A 26,118-nucleotide genomic window follows, 5' to 3' on the forward strand; every position below is an offset into this window, starting at 1 on the left:
ACATGGCGCACACTCAGTCTGTGCAGATAAAATATATATGTAGGTATAGTGGCAAAAAGTTTAAATGTTGAACTAGACTTCACAATCTTCTTTTAGTAAGAAAATGACGATCTTTACATCAGTTTTACTAGGAATGTTATATATCGATGCCGAGTTCATCGAATGGATAGTATAGAACAATAGCGTCCTTTTTCCCCAACGAGAAATGCATGCGTCACTAAATAGGCAGATGAGCACAGAGCGCGTTCTGCAAGGTCCTGAGACATATGTTTAAAATTTATCGAGACCGCCGTTCCAGCATAAAGTGTACTCTGAAATGTACAGTATGCTAAATGCACACAGATTGACCCAAACGGTAACCGCCCCCTTCCCCTGCCCCCTACCACGCAGGGAGCTGGCAGCATCTGAAAAATCGACTGTTGACACCTGTAATCAGTTTTTCACGTTATGTTTTAGTTTGATGCTTTAACCTCACTTTGATTTGTAGTCTGACTTTGGACTCCATCTCACTGAATGTCGTAATAGTTGCCCGTAATAGCTTTCAACGCCATGAGCTATATTATTCCCGCGTATAACCTGGTACTACACCCGTCTATAGACACTGCATTGAATATAATGCAGTAATACGTCACACTAAATATACTCAACGCTGCTCCGCAAAGTGAAACAGTTGGTCGTCTAAGGAGCAGAGTTCTTTCACACCATGGATGAAATTTTGACGCAAAGAACACAGACTACATGTTGTACACTGTGATGTCACTTTATATATGTATATATAAAGAGGAACGATCACAAGACAGCTATGAACAAGCGCATACAAACTCTATATAAACAGGTTTCTCTTGTATGGGTGTACCATCACATTTGCTGCTATTGGACTGTGTTTACATATTTCCTTTGGTTCTGCTTTCACTTAAATAACAAGAACGTAGCGCATAAATTACAAGCTAAACAAAGTCACTGTTTCTTACACACACCTCGAACAGCACAGCGCGACTGAAATGGCTCGTAAAGGTTCAACTTCGCACTTTCTATTTTTGTCAAGGCAAGACTGCTGGGGCAAACAGGAAAGGTTGAGTCGTTCAACTGTGAATAAGACTACAAAATATATTGTGCGCTAGTTCAGATCAACGATCACATTTAGCGACTAAGGTTCAGGAGGTTAGAGATCAAGGGTTAGGGTATGTGACCAGGTTGCCGTGATGTTGTAGTCTGATAGGTAGTATAACACATAATTAGGAAACGTTCAAGCTCCGCATTGTTCCAATGGTCACAGCAAAGCAGACCATAAGTAACTAGTTCCAAGCCTAGAAGCTCGGAAAAGGCACCAGTAACGTCCGGCACCCAAAAAAGTCTACACCACCAGAACGCAAACGTTTTTTTTTGCCTATTCACAGAGATTAGTTAATACAAATCAGGTGCCAAGCGGAAATGCTTTACGAGCAATTTCATACGCCGCATCAGTCATCCAAGTCAGACAAGAGGGATGGCCACACGTCACACGAATCAACACTTCACAAAAAGGGAAGCACAGGCCTCAAAACTAAATTAATACAAGCGCCATACTGAGACAGAGGAACTGGTCACTGCTCAGTGATGTCACAAAACCTCGCTCATGTCATGCAGCCTCACCCAGAAACTAGCAATTCCAGTCTCTTCCCTTGTGTTTAGCGCTGAAGATCTTCAAACACGATTCATTACTTTGAAATTCGTGCTTAATGCAGTGACGTCACTTCTGGCTCCACCTTACTAGGTCTTCTCAGGCAGGCACAACGTAAAGCGAAAAATAAATTGGCCGGCCTCTGTTACAAGTCTTGCGGCACATCCAAAATATACTTGAATAAGCAGCCTTCTCAATAGAGCATCACAAAATCTCGCACCTCACGCTTGTTGGCCCAGACGCCAAAAGAATAAAAATGTATTCAAAATAGAGTTCACGCCTCTACATCCTCACTCGTACAGCAGTCGAAACACAGCCAGACCGCATCTTCATTTCCTTTCGTACTAGCGTTCCTCGTGTGAAATGAAGGTAATGTACAATACAGGCAAACACATTACTCTGAAGCTATGTACAACGCTACGGCACACGTACACAACACTTGCGACCAAACACCCGTGAATCTCAAAGGTATACACAACCACAGTTATCGAAGGAACAAAACAGTACGTTAAGAGCGCCAAATTAAAAACTCAGGTGGGGGACAAAGAGACGAAAAGAGAAAAGCAGCGCACTTGTGTAGCACGAGAAAAAACGCACAAAAATATTCTTCTGCGACGCGCTATGACGCACAATTACGAAGACATCACAATTTCTGCCTTTCAAATCCAACGCCCCGGCTTTGAGTGGTGCAGGCTAGCGATGGGAATATTCTGAAAAGCGCACAACTTCATCGGCCTGTATCCACCTAGGACTGCACGGTGTTCGACAAATAGCCTTCGTAATCTCAAGCTCACATTCCCTTTTCTTATCTGGGAAGAAAAATAGCGCAGTGCATTGGCGTTCGGAAAACATGCGGGGCGGGATGATGCCTACCACAAGGCCTGCCGCTGCGCTACGTTTTGTACATAAACCAGAAGTGGGACATTTATCCGCCTTTTTCAATCCTGCAGGTGATAATGTGAACAACAGACAAGGTGGTTCTGTCGTGGCAAGCTCGATATTTAGAGCCGTAGGGTGACCTCGATAAAGGAAGTCGAGTTTTTGCCTCGGCTGTAGCAAATCTTCATCGTGTGGAAAATTGCTATGCCACTCCTGCCCAAACCCAGCTTTGCTTGCATTTTGTGAGTGCAAGTAAAGATTGGTGAAACAGCGTCCTCGCTTTTCTTTTTCTTAAAGAGTATCATGAGACAGGGAGCGAAATCTTCTATGCAAAATAATTTTAACTAGGCTAGACGGATGCAGCGTGAAGAAAAATCTGTTTTCTAAAGCCGCATACGAACCCGGGGAGGAAAACCAGCCGATAAATGAGTTTATTGTGGTAGGTTAGAGAACGCTGCTGTCGCGTCTGTAAACCAGAAACTACTGAACCATGGAGTTTCTACACCTAAATAAAACCAATAATTGTTTTTTGCTATGCCAGATTACTGGAAGTGACACTTGCATTTGTTAGGCAAACGCAGGAGAGCACAACATTTTACTTTTTTGAGACAAGAAAGCATTTTTAAACCTCATAATTGTTTTCCACGAAATACAGACGCTGCCGTGCAATTTGCAGCAGCACTAGCGATAACAAAGCATGATCCGTTATCTTCGTCGCTATTCCGCCAGTGGAAGCTCACGAAATCCTTTCAACAAGATGGCGTTAACAAAATTTGAAGGAGCTCCGCATCATACCATTGCTCAATGCAGCCTAAACCTTATTAGTCGTATTCAGCAGCCACCGCTGCATCTACATACATACATTGCAGATGCGTAATGGCGTTCATTTTTCTCATTTACACGGCCGCTTCATTTATCACATGTTCAGTATTTTTTATTCACCTAATTTGTTTCCATGCTGCATTACAAGTGAAGTTAGTTTACGACCAGCTCCTAAGATAAGACCATCTCTTATGAAAGATATATATGCGAGCATAAGGTGCAACGCGGCATACGCCTTAGTCTCTGCTCTCCAAATGTGCTAATTACGAATGGAACTCATCTCGACAAATAGAAAGCTACTCTCTCTAACAACGGTGACCCAAGTTGGTGCGCATACTAAAGAGAAGCGAACATTTTTGTGAATGTCAGCCTAGTAGGCCCACTCGAACTGCGTCTAAAGAAAGTTGTTCGCCAGAACACGCTAAATTATAGCAGACTTTAAGGTCTCTAAATCCTTCCAGAACCCGGTGGGGTGCAGCTAACAGGGGACGTACGGTGCCCCAACAGTTTTGTACATTTCAGCCTGGTCTAAGCCAGGCCATCGTATTCCACGTCCACTTTGTCGTTGCTTTATTATGACCGCTGCTAACCACTAGCTGTTGTCTAGGTGCAAACTAAGTTGTTTTTGTGACGGCACCTGTATACTCTGCGTTTTCTTTCCGTATGGGTGCAATCGCCCATCCTAATGATCACAGACGAATAGAGAACGTCCAGACTCAAATTAAGGGCTTTGTAGTCTGCGGTTTTACCAAAACAGATATAGTAACGGGCCGTATCGTAAGAGGTGTGGATAAATGAAACTTGCTGGCAAACTGTGTGCGGGCAATTTCCTTTTGAGTGCAGTACACCAGTGTGTACCATTCCTATCTGCTTTGCTCACTTGTTGCTATATTATTATATATGGATCTTGTAGCCTACGATACCCAGGCATACATTAAACTGAGGGAAGAGGGGAGGGCGTTAGTGGCAATTTTACTTTTCAGCATGAAGCAGGGCCTCACGTTCAAACTTTCAAACAAAAGCTTGCCCCAGGTAACCAAAAGGTGGTTACCGCAGTAATGACTTTAATCTAACTTACTGGAGTTATAAGATATGAAACGAATAATAACAAGCTTTTTCTTTGAAGAGACAACGGGCAGAATTGCCTGTGTGTAAGCTTTTAACTTTGGCGGCATCTTTTGTACAGAGCCACAGTATACGTAGAAGCGTCCGTGAAGCAATTGTTTCTTCTTTGGGCATTTTCGGTGCGACTGACTCGCAAACGCGGCAGAGAAAAAAATAACAGCACCCATGCGATCGATTAAGGGAACAATTTTTGTTTGAATCTCGCTCGAGAGACCTCCGAGAAGAAATATATGGGTGCTTACAGTGTTGTGGAAACTTAAATATACCTCCCGACCTTGCAGCGCCCTTGTGTTAGGTGCCCTGCCCATGATTACAAAGGTTTTTAAAGATTGCGTTTGAACGCTCTCTGAGCTTTTTAACACATTCCTCAAAGCTCACAGACAACGGTAGGGAGACATTCCTTTCGATACTGTCTTCTGTGACGGAGTCTTCTAGGAGCCTTGCAAGACATGACTTGCGATGCCCTGCTGGAGCGCTGGCTGTGGTGGCGACGCTTTGAGGGCCGGGTGTCGTCGGATGATGGCAATATTGGCGGTAGTGGCAGCATCGGCGCCAGCTATGCGAGGCTGTTCTCAGCCTTGTTGATCTCCATGACGATCTGGGCGTGCTCCTCGAGCAATTTGGCGAACTCTTCCTTGCGCAGTTCGGCGTTCATCTGCAAGATAAGAACAAGACGGGAAGAGGCAATTCGCGGTAGCTTTCTCCAGCCTTCTCATTAGAAAAATAAAAGTTTTTTTCTGCAAGTAGACATTTTTGATTCCCTTATCAATATGCCGTGACTGAATTTCGTACGCTTTGGCGACACTTCTTTCTAATGCAATACACTCATTTTTCTGCCATGTTTAACTATTCGAGTCGAGGCGTCACGGCGTCCGACATTTCAGCAGTCAACAGAGTTCTTCACGCGCCCACAAGCCCATCGCATAAGTCTGGATGACGCCGTCTTGCGATCATACTGTGACACTGTAGGATACTGTGATATGGAAGTGTAGCTTCATAGGGACGTCAATAAGTAAAATTTGGAAGTACATAGCTAAGGAAAAAAACAAGTTTCACCAGTTCTTTTTGTGTGCATTGGAACAGGAAACAATAGCCCGGATTAGCTCATCAGATTTCCGGAGGCCATTTAAAAACAGGCACAGCACAATAACAAGCTCTGCCGATACCTACGTGCAAACTTGCCTGAGCCAATATCACCCTCATCACTCTGTAGCGATGTATTAAAAGGTCCCTGTTACACTGTTTCTAAGGGTTTCATTATGCTTGGAATTCGCTTTAGGAGTATAGTCGAACAAAAGTATTTAACTTGAAAGCACTGATCAATAGGTGTCGATTCTAGCAAAATCAGGTAACGTTTTCGTGTGAGCGTGTAGTGCTTTCACATTAAAAGGAAATAAACCATTGCAGCGGAGTGCGTTCGAACATGTCGTACTCGCGCCCAGGTATTCAGGTTCATTAGCTGACCGTCTTAATCACTCAGCTACCTCGGAAAGGGCGCTTTCGATAGTTATAACCCGGGTTTATCCAGATAGGGTTAAACCTCCGTAATATTTTAGTTTTAGAAGTCACTTGTCGCACGCTCAAAGAACTGATATTCCTCCGACTTCACTCAAATGACCCTGCTCGTGCTACCGTCGCATACGGGAATTCGCTCAGAAGCGGGGGGCTTGCCCGTGCCGAAGGTAGCTACTGATATCTAAAATAATCTGATAAGTAGTCACTGCTTGGCAGACATGAGCAGGCGCTTGACACAGGAGAGGGCGTGAGTCGAAATATTTCCGGCTAAATTGTGGCAACTTTCGTGCGTGACTGAGAGTTCTCGCGCCCCCAGGAGCGTAATTTCTACCTCACGTGGTCAGAAAAACGCCAGTCTAGCAATTTAGCGAGTTTATATATTGTCCACAAAAGGTATTTCAGAGCCTCTTCAGAAGGTCGTTTCGACTTAACCGGAGGCAATTTTATGAGCGTAACTTCCGCGAAGCAAACTGGTCTGTCTTAGCAAAGCTGGAATGCTTTCTTCCTTCAAATTTTGCTAAGCACTACATATCCGATTCGTGAGAAAATATAGGGAGTATACTTTCATGCAGGTTCAATGAAACGTGGAGAAGCAATTGATTTTGCTTCTTCAACAGCCGCTGAGTGTCGCTGAGACACTCAGTGCCGAGACAGTCGCTGAGACAGTGTAAAATAGCAACGTTAAACGACGATGTGAATGTAACATGACAGAAATTAGAATAGAGTGATTAGAAAAAGTGCTCACTAAGATGAGCATAATTGTGAGCTTAACTAGGCCAACTGCGGAACAAAATGTCTTCCATTTAGACTCAAATCAACCATTTTTTGGTGAGTTTGACTAGAATATCATTAACTCACATTTGTTCCCAGACACTTCCCCTTCCTTCCCAGTCGATTAGAGAAACGTTTCGGTTGCTACAGTATTTCAGACCAGTGTTTGATAGTGAACCTGCGGAGAGTGGCAAAAGGTCTGTACTAACATAAGAACCTTGTGTACCTAGTACATCAGAATAATACAAAACCACAGACTACAGAAGAGTGCTGTAGAGAAAGGTACACAAGTAAAAAAAAAGTACTACACCAATACAGGAAAGTCTGATATTACGAAATCATGCGTTTTATATCTTTGACACTATTCTGCATATTGGTGTTTGACTAGAGTAACCCTCTAAGCTATCCTTAACTGAAATTCAATTCCCTGAGGACCGCGATGGCTTCAAGGTACAGCCGTAGAAGATCTGCGGTTCAAATGTTGCTGTTTTGCAATGACCCGCCAGATAGACAAACATCCGCATGTCGACAGAAAGGCGTAACCGAGAAAGGAGTGGGCATTGTACTAGTGACCAGAGCCGGCAAAGCACTGTACGAAAACAGGGCTCGGCCACTTTGGAACAGTACACTCTGATACTCAACAGTACACCCAGTGTACTCGAATCATCTCCCCCCTCAGTCCCCAATGTGTACAGCCTCGTCCACTTCTAGCTATAACATGCTCATTGCTTTTAAAGCGCATATTAGGTCCGAACTCTCCACACAGTAAAGCTAACTGGCAGTTCATGTGAAGCAGCACTTTCGGGTCCATCTGTGCTTGCATCGCTCTGCATTAATATGCACCTAGGTTGGACGTAATGTTGGTTTGAAAGCAGTGACCGTGTTATAGCTAGAAGTGGATAACCCTGTACAATGCGAATGATGATGAAAGCGGCGAGACCTGTGACGCAGCGGAGGAGGCTAAGAAACGCTGGATCCGGGCAGGCCGCCTTCGGAAAGTGAACCTGGCGACTTTCAATGTTAGAACCTTATCTATTGAGGCTAATCCAGCAGGATCAGTAATATGTATTACAGGAGTGCAAAAAAGGCCCACAGGCGTAGTCGAGTGCCAACTTGCGAGGGTATATAAGCTCTCTTCACCAAACAAAACACTTGAAAGTTAGCGTTTCTTCGGTTCTCTTGCTACGAGTATGCGCTTATGTTTGCGTGTTTGCGGCCTCGTGCCATTGGTTCAGTTTTAGGACTTAACGTTCCAAAGCAACCATGGCTATGACGGACGCCGTAGTGGAGGGCTCCGGAACTGACGTAGCACAGTGAACGGGCGCCTCGCTTTTTGGTCTCCATCGAAAAGCGGCTGCCGTGGTTGGGATTTCATCCGCGTTCTTAGGTTCATTAGTCAATTATACTAATAACAGTTCCACCGCGGCGGGGAAACTAGGAAAATTGAAAAATCAGAGATCCGTGGAAAGAATGAGGGCGATGACATTGCCAATATGGGTAAGAGAGTTAAGGTTGTCAAGGAGTTAAGCACAGATATGCACACTAGCAGGACGATAAGGTGAGAGACGAGTGCAGTGGACACGATCCTTCCGCCTATAGCAAAGAGGAAGTAGAGAGCCTTAGACGCAATGCAGATGAGAAAGCAGGTGGTGAGAGTCAATTTTTTTTTTTCACGCAGCGTGCGTCCCCGTCTTTGTAAATTTTTTCATGAAAGAAACCAACTCGACCAGGTTTAGGTTCGGTTTAACATAATGTTTTCTTTCTTGTAGAGACGCGGTGAAAAAAAAAGAGGCTAGTCTCTCTATGTGTGGAATAAACATAAAAATTCATCATCTGTCCATTTTTTATCTTTATTTTTATTCTAACGAACCGCATGGACGCCCAGGTGAAATGCACTTCAATCGACTCGGGTGCTGCACGCTTCACTCACTTGTTTCCGCATCCATCATGGCGGCTCCACCATATTTTTTCTGTGCACAGGGAGGTGGCAAGGTAAAAAATAGAGCTCGAGTTTCTAAGCTATGTGCGTTCCTCGGCCGCCATCAATCAGGCCCGTAGAAACGAAAAGAAAAACAAAACTTAACGGAGGATCCATCAAAGTGACATCTTTCCCCTAAATCTTAGTTTCTTTTCCGTTGGGCTAAGAGCTGTGCTTGCACGCGAAAACCAGACACCCTTCCGGGAAACGAGCTAACCGATAGGTCCGCGGTGAAGAAGCCCGTGAAGCGATCGACGTTGTCGGTCAAGGCATATTTCCGAAAGAAGAATCCTTGGCGCACTTGACCGCACCGAAAGCATTAAGAAAAGAAAAAGGGGATCGAGACTCGGAAGAAAAAGAAAAGTGAAGGGACGACCGCGTTTTCTGCCTCTGTGTCGAAATCAGCTTCACGTTTTAAAAATGCGAAGAAATAGTATCAGGTAATGTGGAATGAGGCTGTCTTTAAAGTTAAGAAATGAAACGGTGGTAAATGAACGGCTGCCATGGCTCAGAAGTTCGTTGTTCAGTCACCGTGTGATGGTATTTTTGCTCTCATGTCATATGTGAATATACGGGACCTCGACATATGATGACGTCCTTTCATGTAGACTACAAGTTCTCGGATTTGAACTCTGTTATGGGTGCATATTGAAATGTACAAAAGGAAGACCAATATGCTATCAAAAAAAGCCGATAAAACATCAATAAAGCGCGGCAAGAAATTTCCATTTTCATTTATCCGGACTGTGATTCGTGTCGCAGCTGCGAACAATGCATTCAGGAATTCTACCCTGAAGAAGGACGGTCCACCATCCGAAACTGTTTGTTAGAATGAAATATGATATCGGCAAAGTTGTGTGACATCCTTCTTGAATTTCCTTGGTCCATTAATCAAAAACCATCAATTTCCACTATATACATAATATATAATCAAGATTTCATTAAAACAAGAAAATCGCGGTTGATCAATCGATTACAATTTACTGCTAAGATAAGAGGCTAAATCCTTACAAGTACCGACACTCTGGTGAACAGATGGGGGCCGCCGGGAATAAAGCCCCGAACCGGAAAACAGCTAAAGAATATCTGCATTGATGAGACACAGTTCATAGTTTACGTTTTGCTGTTATATCGAACACACATGTCAGAACATATTTTTAACAGGAACATTCTCTAAGGATGAAAAGGTCAATGGATATTTTTTACAGCTGTTCTGCCCATGCGAGGATCCTGCCGGTTGAGAACGTAACGTCAGCCTCAACGGCGCATGTGCAGTTAATCAGCGAAAGGCGTATGCTCTAGGTGGCGGCAGCTGTCAAGAACAGACTCTCCCCTCCACAGGCACAGTTCGTGACTCGTGGAAACGGGTCACTGCTGCGTCGACAAGTGCGCTTGCTTTCAACGAGTGCAAGACAAATTTTCGCTCCTTCTCTGGGGATGGCGCATTTTGGTAAGAAAGGCAGACACCCCGCAGAGCGCGCGGTGAGGTTTCGAGCAAATGCCTGGACTGCTTAGTTAAAGTCGGAACTACTCACGATTAGGCTTCGGACCATGTCCTCTTCTGCAGGTGTGGGGGTTTTGCAGGCTACGAGTGCAAAAAAGGAGAGTAACAGTTAACAAAGTAAGAGTTGACCTGAATTGCAAAGACACTTCTCTTGTCCGGCATATCTGATGACAAAACTATTTATTTGAGTACCCTCGAAGCCGCAGACATCAGAGAGCGTGGTTGCAGGCATAAAGGGCAACGGAAGAAAAGAAAAACAATTTTCGCTTAAAACGTGTTTCAATGATCCCGTAAACATGGTCTCGCTCTCAAATATATTTACATACATACACACATACATACATACACATTATATATATATATATATATATATATATATATATATATATGTATGAATATGTGTAAGCGCGCGTGTGTGTGTGTGTGTGTGTGTGCCTGTGCGGATGTGTGTGCATGTGCGATTGTACGTTCGTGTGTGCCGTAAAAGCACGTTTTGTAAAGTAGATTCATCTATACTTCTTCCAGATGCGAGAAGTTAGGCTTTTTATTTGTCACCACCACCCCATCATTTATTTTCTTAGCACGAGCAAAACTGCGCATTATCTGTGCGCTGCCGATGCTGTCGTGGACGCACGAGCTGCAGCAGGTGCGTCGCTGTGAGGTCAACATTTGTTTTCCTGCCGCCAGAGGAACGTTTCAGATGAAAAGAAATGACATGACTCCATACAACCGTAACCGACAATGAACAATATTATAAGTGTAAACAAGAAGATGACACTGCGCCGACACAAACGACGATGAAGGCTTTGGGTTCTGGTTTGGCGTTTAATTAGTCCTGTCTGCGCATTCTGCGGGGAACCAGAATCAATAAAACATTTCTTGCTGTCTCGCCGCCAATTCGTATGATGAGAAGACTGTATTTGGAGAGGCACATGCAACAGCTGGGACTTAATTTGAGCAGCCAGATTTTATTGTCGTTTGGTGCAACCATACTTGAGTACAGATACAGGTACGTTTTCAACGTCATTCAAAACCTTTTAACAGAATCTAAACATCTGCCTTGGCAATATGCTTTCAATTTTTTTTTTTATCAGCAACTACAAATGTCAGTGTTCAACTCCTGCGTGTGTTATGACTTGTCCTTTTAATGTCGGTGTTTCGTATTTCACTTTCCTTCTCTCTTCCTTAGCAATCATTTTATTCTTTTTTTGGTGAGGTAACCTTACATCTCAAAAACAAATATCTCTGCACCCAAATATTTGGCCAATACCCCTGTGTGGGTATGAGAGGAGAACAACAACATCAGCTGTCACGTGTACTTGAAGCCCGAGTTGCCTTGGTCAGAGCCGAGATTGTGCTTCACAACATGATCGCCTTGCGTTACCGGTAGCCGTTTCCAGCCCTCCGGATAACCAAATAACCCCCTTTTAAAGGGCCTTTCTCTGTGCGGTCTGGTGCAACAGGATAGTTAAGCGGGCGAGTTGGTGATACATCATCCAAAAAGACAGCGCAAACAAACCGGGACGACAGGAAGAAACAACAGGAACAGGCGCTGACTCTCAACTAAAATTTAATCGCAGAAAACACATTTATATAAGGTACAGAAAACAATAAAACACCAAAACCAGACCGCACGTGTTACTATGTGATGTCCAGATATGCAACTTCGCAGTCACGCAGGAGCAGGGAAGGTTTGCTGACACATTGTGTGTCAGCAAACCTTGTGTGTTTGCGCTGTTTTTTTGGATGAGTCTGGTGCAAGTTTGTCTATTTAATCTTCATGATCTGAGTCTAGTGCACCTTGTCAGGTATGTTGCCACGTTAGCATTTTTAGCTCCAGTCAAATAGTGCATTTCACGACTGTTCCAGAGATAATATGGCAGCCTTCTATATACAAGTCGACCTATGCCTCATTATCATCACCGTGTTCATGCAGTGAGCAGAGAACGTCTGTTTATGAAGCCTTATTTATACTCACTGTAGGGGTCGTCGTCGACGCAGGCTCCTGCTGATGGTTCCACAGGCTCTACGACAATGCTGACGGTGAGACCAGTCTTGGAGAGGCCCTTCTCAGCGCCCAGCGAGAGGACGCCCTGCTCGCCGCCAGGGGTCGTGACCAGCCGGCCTTCGCTCTGCTGAGAAAGGACACACAAAACGAACAATACTGTCAGGCACCGAAATGCATCTTGTATTTCGAACATAGATGAAAAGCTGAGGTAAAGATCGAAAAAAGTAAGAGGTTACTGCGTCTCGACTGGGTCGAAGATATGGCATGAAAATTTTCAGTGCATACCGCCATCCAGCTATGCTAGACCACATACTGGCTCAAAAGTGCAATGAACTTTGGGTATACTCGGGACTGCAGCTATCGATTAAAAACAATTACTCGCAGTTGAATAAATAACAAACAGTTATATTCAGTTTCACACATAAGGTGCAACACAGCGAAAGCTACGCAAGTAGTTCGCAAAAAAAAAAAAAATGTAGGTGTATCACTACGCGCCCGTTTTTTGGCCGAGTGGTTTCCGCGGAAACGGGTCTATTCAGAGCATACACGCGTGCCTAGACATCTTCGCAGTGTGGATCTTATAGAAAAAATTCGCTCTTAAGAGGCAGTCGAGGCCGCTGCATTGCGCAGCGCGGAGGGCACAACTGACAGGGCTGCGGACCGCAAAAATGCGATGCGAACGAAATCGACATAAAAACATACAAATTCACCGATTCCGCTCTTTTTTCCCTAAAAAAGGTGATTGTTATGAAGTTGATGGCAAATGTATTAAGCTTGCAGACAATGCAGCTATTATTTCCGCTCGTCAAGAGCAGGCACTATTTTTCATCGCGGATGCGGGGAGCGCAAACAAGAGCCCTAGCATTGGCAGCGTTGCACTTGATGTATGAAACGAAGTATAGCAAGTGCTAAAATGCAACGGTGAGCATTGCGCATTCATTCACTTTGTTGACTGGTGTAATTTCAAATATATATCTTCACTTACAAAAATACTCATAATATACTTGTAAGAGGGAGGTGGTTTGCAATGCATGAACCCGTGCCATGTGCTCATGTAGCGATATTTTGGGGGTATTAAACGAACAGAAATAGTTAGTTACTTCTCATGCGGGACCTGTTAATAAAAAATTGTATACAGCAGTATCAATCCAGTGCGCGGTATTGGAGGTAGCAGATTCCGGCAACCCTGCCTTAATTGTAGCGAATACGAATAGTCACGCGTACGCATCAATGCCTCCATTTGTTTTGACGTCGAAAGGTGTAGTCTTAGGCAGGATAGAAATCTGAAGAACCTAATGTGGCGAGGTGGGTTGGTGTGACAAGGTGGACAAGTTTCTTTTTTAAGCAAAACTGGCTCACATTTGGCGCAAAGGACATATTGCAAACGGCATACGGAGGTTGAGGGAAGAACCGATACTCCTAAGTTGTGTGATTTGACGGAGCGTCAAAGCTGCTCAGATACGAACGGGCTTAAAATAGAGGTTATTGGGCCTAATTATGTGAATTAACATGGTACAGGAAATCGCTGCTCGTAAGGCCTCTTATCAGGGTATACAGGTGGAAAATTAACTAGAAAACAAAGTAAACCTAAAGACAAAAGCAGTTGACGCTAGGCTTACATACTTTCAAGAAAACCACTTTCACCCGATGCTACAAACACAAGCACTACAACCACGTGTTCTGGCCCCGGAACATGTCAAGTTCACTGAGCTCTGACGCTGCTGTCCAAGCATGCATGCCTGTCCACTAGTGTTGGTCACCGGAGAAGAAATTGCTGCGCGCTTAGATTGCATGCAGAACTCAGATGTTCCGTCTTGGAATCAAATATATACGCATATTGAAGGAATAATATTATCTACCAAATCAAAAAGCCCGTTTATTAGAAGTCTGTGGCGCAAATATGGCGCGAAATTGATCTCCTTAATGTATACATAATACGCCGGCTCGTGTCATCCATTGATCTCGACCTTGGCTTGGCTGCTCCTGCTTCGTGCTTATCCTTCATTGTTGTATGCGAAGCATACTATCCGCACAACCGAGCTCTTACTTGCTGCGCCGCGCGCGGCCGCGTAGCTACCACTTGACCTACATCGGCGCACCACGTGATATGACGTCACAACAGCTGTGAAAGCTGGGGCCCAACTCGTGCGCTCGCTTGCGGACGCCCAGCCTCCGCCGGCGGCCTAACTCCCGCTCCTACCGCTAGGAGATACTGACGTCACGCAATTGATAAAAGGCGACGCACTCGTTAAGTCAGTTGAGCAGCGAGATGTCGGCCAGGGAGAGGGCGGCTCATCAGACTGCAAAGCGCAAGTTACAAACAGCCACGGAAACGGGAAAAGAAAAGAGCCATTACTTTACTGATCATCACAGTGTATTTATTGGTTTAAGAAAAATGAAGGAAGAAGCAGAGTAACACATGAGTTGTTCTTGTCTATGAAATGGCTAACCAGGTATAGCCAGGTAATGTTTAATTTTTTAGGCTAGTATGTTTCGCATCCTAGGCTTAACCATAAGCTAAGCCAGACCCATTTTTTACAAACCATCTTGATAAGAGGACCTTGGGCTTTGTTGTACTGATTATAATTATTTCGACCCGCGTGTACAAACTTAATATTCATCTTTAACGAGCAGTGCTATACACGAGACGAATTGGAGGAAACAGGGATCAATGCTTCAATCATGCCGCTTCACGATGAATCCTTTCCAACTCGCCCAATTTTCTCCTTGATAATTTTTATGTTTTTAATAAACGTTCAGATGCGATTCCTTCGTCCTCGTCTTGTTGCACGCTTTAACGGTGAAATACCGAAGTCGGCTAGTAGTGTTATGAAAGCGTATCAATGAGTTGTAGCAGATCAGCAGCCATTTTACTCCCGGTCAGCAGATCATATTACTACGCTCACTGCATGGCTATCCCTGCCGCACGAAGCTCTTCGCAATCACCTTACATTATACCGGGTATTCAACATACGCAGACAGTTTGGAAACTTTAAATTGGTAGCGTTAAGGGTGCTCCATTGTTGGAAAAGCATGCGCTTCTGACAGGGTGCAGTTAGGCGTACGGCCGGCATTGATTTGTCGAGGGGAGTAGCAATCGAACTCCATGAAACCATTGGATCTCTGAAGGCACGTTCATGAAGCGGAGCTTTAATTCCATATCTGTTTTGTTAACCCAAAGTGGCATCTCAAATATCTGGCAATCAGAATACGTGAGATAACAGAGATGCTCATTGAGAGATTAGTGACCAAGCGAACAGCCAATTTCACAAAAGCGAACGAAGATCCGGAAAATGAATCGTTCTGTCCTCCGCGCCCTTCTAATATGGGGTATATATATCGCGATGGCATTTTTACCCATGTATATCCAGTTTACCTTGAAGCTAAGCGGACACATTGGAAACCTTTTCCAACTCTTTCATGAAAACAGAGTCATAAAAAAACTGCAAAAATGTTCCCTAGTTGCAAGAGTATTTCTGTGGCAGCTTTTGACCGCGAATCTGTTGTGATGGCCGAAATTTGTGTAGTAACAGCCGAAGCTTGAGTAGTTGCGACAGAAAAGTGCTACAGAACTAAAGCCTACAGAAATGAGAAAGCACAGAACTAAAAACTATCCCTGAACTAGATAAAGGTATGTCGGTACGACTGTGCCAGATAATATTTTTCGCGTTTTATACAAGGTTCTGCAGCTTTTCTCAACTGATCAATATCCTGCTAGTAATGACGAGATATGCTTAACCTTTCGTTTTTCCAATGTCTTATCAGTAATTAAAACGAACGCTGACGTTACTGGGTTCATCACCTTTAAATGTGTGATCTCGCACAAATGCGATGATATCGTTGCTCAGTGAATAAGTGAAAAGCATCAGCTAGCGATCCTCACGACGGGGCTCCAACGGACTGCAAAACATCACTCGACCTGAGTTCATGACATGAACTTCCATTTTAAAGTTCACTCATCTCCATGCATATATTGAACTAGAGTCCCGCTTTTTTGTGGTAGTTGGAACATACACTTATATCGATAGCAGGCACATTAGAACTGCGGTACAAAAATTGAAATCGAAATGTGATACGCCCCCCCCCCCCCCCCCTAAAAAAAAGATAGTCAAGCATCGTTTTCAACCTTTATTTACACTGAATGTTACACAAATGTAAAGTATTGCATAGCTTAATTATCCTAAAGTGTATTTTAGCACGGTACCGCTGAAAGTTCTGTTCTGTATAATGTCTAGCGTCATTGTTGTGGGAGAAAAATCGCGAGCATACGACTTATCTTGCAGATTATAGTTGGCACTGATTGGTTGGAGGGATGCGATATAACCGATTTGGTATGATATAGCCATCCACATGATATAGCCGATTTGGCAGGTGCCGCTTACGTGGACATCTCTGAGATAAGAGGGCGAGATGGGATTTGTACATTCGATACCCCCGGGCTTCTGAGTATAGGGCCCATTACTTAAGTCAAACAGAAAAGGGGGCACAGTTTGTTACAGCAAGACTTTACATCTATGGTGCATGGTATCGCATACAATATGCTAGCTTGAGACTGTGCTAATGAGTGTTCGAGATAACAGAGGCACAAACTAAACAGTTGGATTCAGCGACTAAAAACTTCATGTATGCGAGTGGGGACACACAAGGACCGCTGTAGGCTGGCGCTATTGACTGTGAAGTCAATTCTAAAGGCAACACCAAGTAGAAGCATCCTGCGGGTTAAAGACAATAACAGGTAAGTAAAAGTCCACTGCTGCTGGGAACAGAAGTCCGCGCGATAAAAGCGTATAGTTGACCACCGTATAACAGAAGTGTCATGAGCAAACTCACCATATTCATTTGTGGAAGGGTAAATGGTTCTGGGTGGTGAACCTGGACAGGATCCGTGGTGACAGCCCTCTGGGAAGCCTCGCTCGTGTCACTGTATGAACAAGAAAAAAAAAAAAGAAACGGTCCTTGAAAAAAAGCACATTTGTTTACATCGGCCAGGACAGCAGCATTGGCAAGCTGGATGTCCATTTGTGACAAAACAACGCGCTGTGTCTTGTACCGTTGTTACACGCTGTTTTGTGGCATTGTTTACATTGACTCCGGTTGATCGCCTAAAGGCTCAACGCCATCATGCGAATAGGCGCCACTTATATGACACTATAGTAGCGACCACTTTCTACGATATGTATTAACTACACTCTAAACACAAATAAGGCCATTAGACAGTAAACGGTGAATAGCATGCACTATCGCAATCACTCCTGGGCCACAGTATTCACTCCAAAGTCTGGGGTACATTTTCGCCACTAGATTTACTTATGCAAATGTGTGTTACCTTCCCTTTTTATAATATTTTTTATCTCCAGGGCATGTAAGGCATCAAACTGAAGTGAAATGAAGATGTATGAAATGTTATACTATTTGCAACGGAGACATATTCCCTGCTGAATTCATTTTATGATATTACTAGTGGCAGGAGACAACGGCTGCACCAGCCGCTTTCAGGTTGGCAATTACGAGAGACGTTAAAACCTCGGATGTAACGTCACCATGGAACTTGCTAGCGTCCTTTGTAGATGCCTTATTATCTCACCGTATTACTTAAAGCGAGTATTCAGCTCGCATTCCTTCATGTGATAATGGTTCCTCTTTCGCTTCTATTTCGCCAACAGAAACACACCTCTCCTTTCCACTTGTTTGCATAATATTTTTAGGCAAACGAAAGACTTACAGAACTTGAAAGAGGGTAACGACGAGGCGGTCTGTATTCCACTCTGCTTAGGCGAACAAGTACTATGAAAAATGAGTTTTCGAACGCTGTTATAAAATTCCTGTTCTATTGTACTTTGGAATTGAAAGCTCCCTCGAGAAGCGCGACAATGTAAAGAGAACAATTGCGCCGCGACAATAACTGCCGCGAACGTAACACACTGAACTTCCTGGTTTTTACGGCGCATATCGAAAAGTACCTCGATGAGTTATCTTTTGCGAAAAACGGCTTTCTTCATAGGTTCGTGGTGTCAGGGCAATGGAAACAATACGGTCAACGCACATGCCAGCCGTAGAAAGTCTCAAAGATGCAACGTTTGCACCGCTGAAAAAAATGCGTTCATGGTGAAAATTTTATTGCCATAGCAATACTGCGCAAGGTCGCGCCCCGCCGTCGAGTGGTCTCGGCGGAGGCCACGCTTGACCTTGAACAGCCGAGGCGGAGGAGGAGCAGAAAAAGAAGAAGCACAAGAAGACTGGTAACGCGCTCTCGCGTCATACTCTTGAAGTATGAGCTTAAGTGTCCCCAATAATGTAGCACCTTACACTAATAGGGTGTGATAGGGGAACAATGTAGCAGGCAAAAGAAGTTTCCGCCGTTGCTATCGCAACTCACCTAGGGTTAACCAGAGTTAAGCCACAACTAATATTTTGTACAGATTTCGTGAGGAAGATTCACAACTGCTATATTGCTCTAAACAAGTGATAGTAGCGGAGATGCTGCTCATAACGCAAAAAAAATGAACGACTTTGTTAACTCGATATTCACTAATAAGCACCGCCATTTTAGTGCTGCGCTCTTTTTAAGCTGAAATGGGGCGAAACCCGAGTTCTGCTCGGTGCTAACGCCACTACTTCTGAGATAACACGCGGATACAGAAAAAGTGGGAAGCAATGACAGTGACCAGGGCAGTCGTGCGACTCAAGGGTTGTGCAGTTTACGTTAGTTTTAACGCAAGTTCCTATCTGTAGTTTCCGCTGGGAAATGCGCCGATGCTACCCCCAGAAATGGGTGATGGCCTGACAGTGAAATGTTTGGTCAGTGCGCAGTTTTCACGCGTGACCCTCATGTGAAACTCTTAAGGTACGAACCGGCGTATAGGCAGTGTAGTACAATGTAGTACTGCTTTTTCTCTCTAAAGTAAACAAGTAATTGTATCACCACAGGATTATTATGTACATGTATCTATTTCGTGCCTGCAACGCACCAAGCTAAAGAGCAAATGCCTGTTTAGTTATTCAGCCGGCCAATATGGGCACTCAAGACTTAACCTGTCGTCACTCAGGACTTAACCTGCCCACTGAATTTTTTTTTCCTTTGTCACAACGAAATACATTACGTTCTGTTCTGACCATGAGCTGTTGTGAAAACAAATTTTCTTAAACAGCATCAACATTTCGGTTAGTTCTGACAGATAATTACGATACAACTACAGACTGCAGAAACGTTCTACAAAAGTGCATAATATTTTGCATTTTCTCGACGCATCTCTAGCTTCTTCGACTGAGTACACAGCGTTAAAACAGGCCTTTTAAAATAGATAGCACAGTGAAGGTGTGGCGGTGAGTCGGTGTGAAGAGAAAAGATGACCACGAAGCTGCAAGATACACGTGTACACGAAGATGACAACCTGAATGTAAACAATGAACTGCAACACCTCGCCGTAACGTTCTGTGATCGCAAAAGGAATGACAGCTTAAAGGACAAGTGCCTAAAAAAAAGGACAGATGAACTGATTTGCAGACACACTATAGTGTTCTCTAAATGATGATTTGGCGCTAACTAGCGCAGCCACAAGTTTTATCTAAATATTGTGACAAGGCTGTCCAATTTTCACATGCGAAAGTGCTGCTCGAACACCGATTTGTAATAGATGGACGACGCACCTTATACTTTCATGTCCCGCATTTCGTAGAAAAATCTAGCGTTGTGTTGGGATTGGACGCATAAGCAGCTCAGGTAAAATGTGATTAGTGGATGACTGAAATGTTAGGATGCCACAGCTTGTTTACAAGCATTATTTGTTGAGAAGAACAAAAAGGAGAGGAGTTATTGATAGGTGCTTTCCAGCTTTCGATGTACTGTCCAAACGTTTTGCCCGTTTCTCAGGTTTTCTAGATGAGAACGAAATGTGCCTTATGGCGAGCTCTTGTGCAGAACCTTCACACATTGGTTTATCTACTTTCTTGAGAATTAAACTGTTTCAGATCTGCGTCCTATGCGAATGCGACATAACATCACTTCGACGAAGCCTTTCGGATGACTGCATGAATTCTATCTCTCGATGATTCGTTTCGAAAGCTGTAGTCTGTTTATTTCCCTGTTATAAAAAGGTTGCCATTTTTCTCCGGCTTCTTTGCACAAATTTAGTGACACCATTATTTTCCATGTTTACTTTTTCTGTTTTACTATTGCGGACAGCTGCATCCCATGCATCAGCTGTATGTCATCGCTGATTCCAGCGCGGCTGGGTGCGCAGCAGAATTTAATTGTATGTCCTTTTAATTTCGCGTGATGCAAAGTTTTGCCTGCTCATAAATACATGACATATTTCCCGGCTGAAGTGCTAAAACTTCCCGATAACCTGCTTTTTATATACTTCGTTTTACAAGGGAAGCAATCGAGTTGGAGGCGCATAAATTGCGGGAAAAACCTGAAGCACGAAGGAGGGTTGTGCACGACTCCCAGAAGCAGCTGCGCAAAGCCTCGACGCCCATAGCGTGTTAGTAGGCACTTGCTTTCGGAGAAAAAGCCTCACGACTCAAAAGGCGCACTATAAGTACACCAAGCCGGCAGCTGGAACATTGCTTAGGAAAAAAAAAAAAAAGACAACGTGACCCACGAACCAAGAAAAAAAACAACAAAACAGCTGACTATACGAGCACGCCTCTAGATATAAGAAGCGCAGCATCATCGGGGAAGGTATGCAGATGGATATATTTTTGAAACACTCAAATATAGACGAGCCTTTCTCAGAAAACCGATGCTACAAAACAATCTTGAGAAATGACGTACAGAACACCCATAATACGATTATGACCGCGATGCAATCAACTCCCAGAAATGAAAACGAGTTGTTATTTCGCCCGCAGCAGGAATCCGCTTCCTTCGCCCTTTCGATAGCTTCGAGAACTCTGACAAGTGATCTCTCAGTGCAATACAGAACACCTGTCATTGCTTTCATGACGCATTGCGACGCTCAAGCTGATCAGCGAAGACGCCAGCAGCGCGCGCATGAGGACGAATTAACTGAGAAGTACTTGTATATGGCCGTGTTGGTGCATAGTCTTAGTGCTCCTATTATATCTGGCGTGTTCCCAAGACAAAAGAGTTTGCGCCCGGCATCGGTAAAATATTATGATAAGGCTGGAGCGGTCACTTGGAAGCAACCAGCGCCAATATATATATGCTTCCAGAGGCAAAAAAACAACAACAACAACAACAAAAAAAACGGGTAAATCGAAGCGGCCAGCGCCGTTCCGTATGCTTCGACAGGCAAGGAAAAAAAAAAGTGTTTATAGCAACACACGGATGTAAACATGAGATTTAAAAGTGCTTTTCCCCAAAAGTGCGAAGAAAGGCTTGATGACAAAAGAACCGAACATACCGCTATAGGCATGTCGTGTTAAATGGCTTTTTCATGTCCATGTCTTTTCTTCGGCATATTAACTTTTAAACGAAATTAAAACAATTAAGAGGACCGTAATTCTTGCTAGATAGGAAACGTAACACTTGAAATAGTATGCTGAGACAGCTGGCAGGCATCTCACAGAATAACAGATCGAAGGTATAGCCAGTGCTGCGTTAAAGAAATTAAAAGCGTCCTAACAGCTTTCAGAACCAAGCAAGACTGGCACAATGGCATCAGCCAACACGCATCAAGACCGTGTTCTCTCCACAGTTCATCAGACGTTCGCTGGTTGGAATAATAGTTTTTCGACCTTATGCACAGGGTCATCTACTCGTAGCGCGAGCAGTGCGCAACGTGGACGCGCTCCGTAAAGAGCACCCGTGTGTCCAGTGCGCCGTGCATCGAAGCTAAGCGGCACAGGCTCGTTGGAACCTAGAGGCGGTGCTCCGTCTCACATGCTCAGGCATTGCATTTGCGCTTGAGTGTTGTAGCAGATTGCGCAGAACGCCACCTCGAGGTCCCTATGAACCTGTGCACTTTGCTACAACGTGCGAGCCAAACTGGGCACTCTGCACATCTTGATTATGCTGCGCAGTGTTCACAAGAATGGAAGACTCGGAACGAAAGTTGCGACTGTTACAGCAAAGAGATGGAAGGACGCATTCTACGCAGAGACCTAAAACCTAGTTATGTCAAGAATATTATGCAGTTGGTTGACAGGCAGTAACTGAGCCAAAAAGAAGCTATTTAGACGCTAGCAGTAGATGCTAAGGAAAGTATTTGCGTCTTTCTATTAAGCGCAGAGAACACACACACACACACAAAATTAAATGTTATTACGCAAGACAACAAAGCCCCGTTAAGGTCTCAGTCATGAACAATGCTAGCTTATAGACAGCGGTAATCACGGCGAGTCATAATGCTAACTTGAAAAGTGACAAGGCAGGAAATAGGCAGCTCTATTGGCTATTACGGGGCTTGAAAAGGCCGTGCCGAGACAGGGCTACTCTCCTGTTCAGGACAGGATTGGTTTCTCGGTTTGTCGGGTTTAACGTCTAGAAGCGACTCAGGCTATGAGAGACGCCGTGGTGGAGGACTCGGAAATTGCGACCACCTGGGGTTCTTTAACTTGCACTGAGATCGCGCAGTACACGGGCGCCTTGCTTTTCGCCCCCATCGAAAAGTGGCTGCCGAGGCCGGGATATGATCAGGACAAGAAGCAGTGTCAGCAGCGCGCAGATTTTTTGACTAACTCACATCCTTGTTGCTTCCTCTGTTCCCAATGGCCTGTGAACGCAGGTCGCAGACATAGCAGGCGCGCAACCAGCGGACATTATGGACGATCCCACTGTGCCTAAGAGGAACGTTAGCACAGCAGATGATCCAGTAATGAGATCAAGAGCCCTACATGCGCCAACAAGAGTGCTTGATGTCTTCTAGTGCTCACTGCGAGGAAGACAGTGACACCACAGGAACGAATGAGAGTTGCTCAGTCTTAGCAACACGTGATGAACAGAGGGGGCGCGGATGAACTTTTATGCACCACGTGACTTCTGAAGTTGCTCATACGCCCATTGCAGGAAGGAACTGTGCGCAGTGCACGTGGCCCAGCGATGCCTCGGCGATGACCATTGATTGCTCGCCACCGTCGCTTGAGGTGGGAAGCCTAGCTCAGCAGTGATTACACTTATCGTTCCGGAGGTGTGTCTGAGATAAGACTGTGGTCTGTGGGACGGTGAAAGTTGACCTCCGGAAATTCCGACCGCGAACAACAAGGAAACACGTGTATAACACTCCCCATGTAACATTCTGTTGGCTGTATTCTTGCTTCACGTCAATCAGCACTAAATGGTTGCCACAAAATGAAACAAATAAATGCAGACTTCTGGAGCACGTGTTTTTGTCCGGTTGCATGCGTGCACGTGCGCTCATGTGTGTGTGTGTGTGTGTGTGTGTGTGTGTGTGCGAGCGCTAGAATTTCGCGACCGTTTGTCAAAGCTTTCACAGGACACAACGAAATCGCAAATAACAAGAAAGTGCACAGCGCCAATAGCATATAAAAAAAAAGAAATAATAACTTGGTTTGGTAATGAGGCTCTTAAACACGCCGTAGTGGAGGGCTTCGGAAATTTCGACCACCTGTAGTTCGTTAGCATGCATTGAAATATCACAGCACACAGGCGCCTTGCTTTTTGCCTTCCATCGAAAGCGGCCGCCGCGGCCGGGATTCAAACCTGCATCCTTGGGCACAGTAGTCGAGCACCCTAACCACTGCACCAGCACGACAGGGATAGAAAAGATAAAAAAGCCCAGCTGAAAGTTTTGCGGCGTAACCACATGCCAGATGCCCTCCCGGCGTAAGTGATGCTCAAATCGTCAGCCCAGCTGCAGAAACACTTGCCTAATTGTTTTGTCAACTTCATTCAGCTATGAGTATGATGCACTTCTGTGTTGCCTTTTCTTCCAATTTTATTTTTATTTTCAGCATTCTGGAGTGCTCTTGTCTTTCTTTACCACTGAAATGGAATTAAGCATCTGGTTGGAGATTGCGTAAATTTTATCGTTCCGGTTGTCACATTTAATTCTTTCTTCGTCAATATAAGTAGCGTACATCTTGCTTTGGTCATGTTACATTTAGTCCAATCTCAAGCGCCTCTTAGAAATGCGTAGCACTGGTAAATTGAGCACCACTCATTCTCGATGACGTCACGATTGTGCTTTAAGGAAGCATGAGTCACAAGCGACGGCACTGAAAGGCGCTTCCTGCCATCTGGGGTAGAGAACAGGTTTGCAGAAACACGTGAAAAATAATAAGCGTTGCGAGTAGAAACGCGTAGCTATAATTTACAGAAGCATCCCGGAAACAAACCAATTGAAGCCATACTCTGTTTTCAGTCTTGAAGAGAAATGAGATGATGGGTAAAACCCGTCGACTAGGGTCTCGTCAAGTCCCGGCAGTTAAGTCAAGCAGTTGTAGTAGAATATAGGAAGCAATATTACACCATGTTCATGTTTAGGTTTATAGTGTTTGACATCCCAAAACAACTCAGGCTACAAAGGCTCCGGAAATTTCAACATCCTGATATTCTTGAACATGCACTGACATCATAAAGTACACAGGTATCTTGCCAACCGCAATCAAATGGTCGTGAAACATGTCAGAAAGCCTTTTGTCAGCCACAGCGTTAGCAGCAAGCCACTATCGTTATATGTTTACGATACGACAAATGTTTTCATCATTTAGCTCAGATTTCAAGTCCCTATGCTATCCTCATCCGGTTCTTACCACCATCCTTTTTATCCTTATTCCCCAGTTTGTTGCGACCAGTCATATTTACAGGCTACGCTCCAAACTGGCATACACAAAAACAAGACTTCGTCGAAGGACCGGAAACTATTCGGCTGCAGCGAAGAATACATAAACGCGCGCAGAAAGAGCCTCAGATTACTTCTATTTAACGCAAAATGAATAATAATAATATTATTATTACTAATAATAACTATACTAATTGGTTCACAGGAAATGAGAGGCGCGGTATCTCTAACACTTGTTTCCTGGACACCTGACCATACCAAAAAGCAAGGAAGGAAGATGGGAATGAAAATAAAAATTGAGAAACGGGTGCCATAGTGGAGGACTCTGCGAGTAATTTCGACCACCTGGACATCTTTAACGTGCACAGAAATCGCACAGCACACGGACGCCCCTTCGTTTCGCCTCCGTCGAAACGCAGCCGCCGGCGGTTGGTATCGATCCCGGGTCTCCGGCACAGTAGTCGGGCATCTTAGTCACTGCACCACCGCGGCGGGGCGCAAAATGCATGAAGTTTGGATACTGTAAACGAATAGCCAATCGCCAAAAAAAAAGACAATAAAAAAAGCAGACGAATCCGTCTTTTTGGCTCTTTTACGAAAGGAGAATGAAATACAGCGACATCCCACAATGGTTTATTCATTTGCTGCCAATAAAGGACACACATGGCGCAAAAATGTCTCAGTGCAAGAGGAAAAAAAGTCTTGAAGTTGCATGTTTGCAAATTCTCTTCACGTTCTGCGGTTAGCCATCTCCGCTTTATCCTAGATTCAAAATAAACACGCATCCTGCGTGCCTCTTGATTGTCCATAAAACCAGGGCTTTGGGGAAATAAAGCGCGCTTCAAACAACATGAAATGCTTAATCTCAATATGCTGCTCCCGCACGCGGTCGTGTCACATCGTATGTTATACTAAGTATGCACACTTCTCTGGGCAGATTCACTTGCACACTTAAATATTCGATCATCATCACTGCATCAAGAGCGACAGCAGCCTTGCGGAATCTCGCGCTAGGCAAATACCTCTCAGCAATATTGGATAACTCGTGCCTTGATTGGAGCATTGAAAGGTGACCTATTTTAGACCATGTCACGAGCGCCATTTTTGTGAGCGTAGTATATGCCATGATTGTATATATGCTTCGTTTTT

General features: G+C 44.4%; 1 protein-coding gene across 2 annotated transcripts; it reads right to left on the reverse strand.

Annotated features, from left to right (window-relative positions):
* Nucleotides 1-741: 741 nt before the first annotated feature.
* On the reverse strand, nt 742-23,165 carry LOC146177036 (uncharacterized). Of its 2 annotated transcripts, none has more exons than XM_084583067.1 (5): nt 22,912-23,165; nt 17,093-17,183; nt 12,233-12,389; nt 10,286-10,335; nt 742-5,141 (listed from the first exon to the last, which is right to left on the reverse strand). In XM_084583067.1, the coding sequence occupies exons 1-5, from the start codon at nt 22,986-22,988 to the stop codon at nt 5,043-5,045; spliced, it is 474 nt and encodes a 157-aa protein (XP_084439193.1). In that variant the 5' UTR covers nt 22,989-23,165; the 3' UTR covers nt 742-5,042. The 2 variants fall into 2 exon arrangements, with proteins under 2 accessions (XP_084439193.1, XP_084439194.1); XM_084583068.1 differs by having other exon boundaries at nt 12,233-12,386; nt 22,912-23,163.
* Nucleotides 23,166-26,118: the final 2,953 nt, after the last annotated feature.

The sequence above is a fragment of the Amblyomma maculatum genome, chromosome 10, assembly GCF_055883805.1.
Source record: "Amblyomma maculatum isolate TAMU_Amacu chromosome 10, ASM5588380v1, whole genome shotgun sequence".
Taxonomy (NCBI): Eukaryota; Metazoa; Arthropoda; class Arachnida; order Ixodida; family Ixodidae; genus Amblyomma; species Amblyomma maculatum.

What these genes read in the sequence shown, in the direction of transcription:
- LOC146177036 (XM_084583067.1), bottom strand. Translation starts at nt 22,988, where the DNA reads ATGTCCGCTGGTTGCGCGCCTGCTATGTCTGCGACCTGCGTTCACAGG. An exon ending in ACAGAGGAAGCAACAAGGAT is followed by an intron (nt 17,184 to 22,911) that starts GTGAGTTAGTCA and finishes TTGTTCATACAG; the next exon opens with TGACACGAGCGAGGCTTCCC. An exon ending in ACATGGTCCGAAGCCTAATC is followed by an intron (nt 5,142 to 10,285) that starts GTGAGTAGTTCC and finishes CTTATCTTGCAG; the next exon opens with ATGAACGCCGAACTGCGCAA.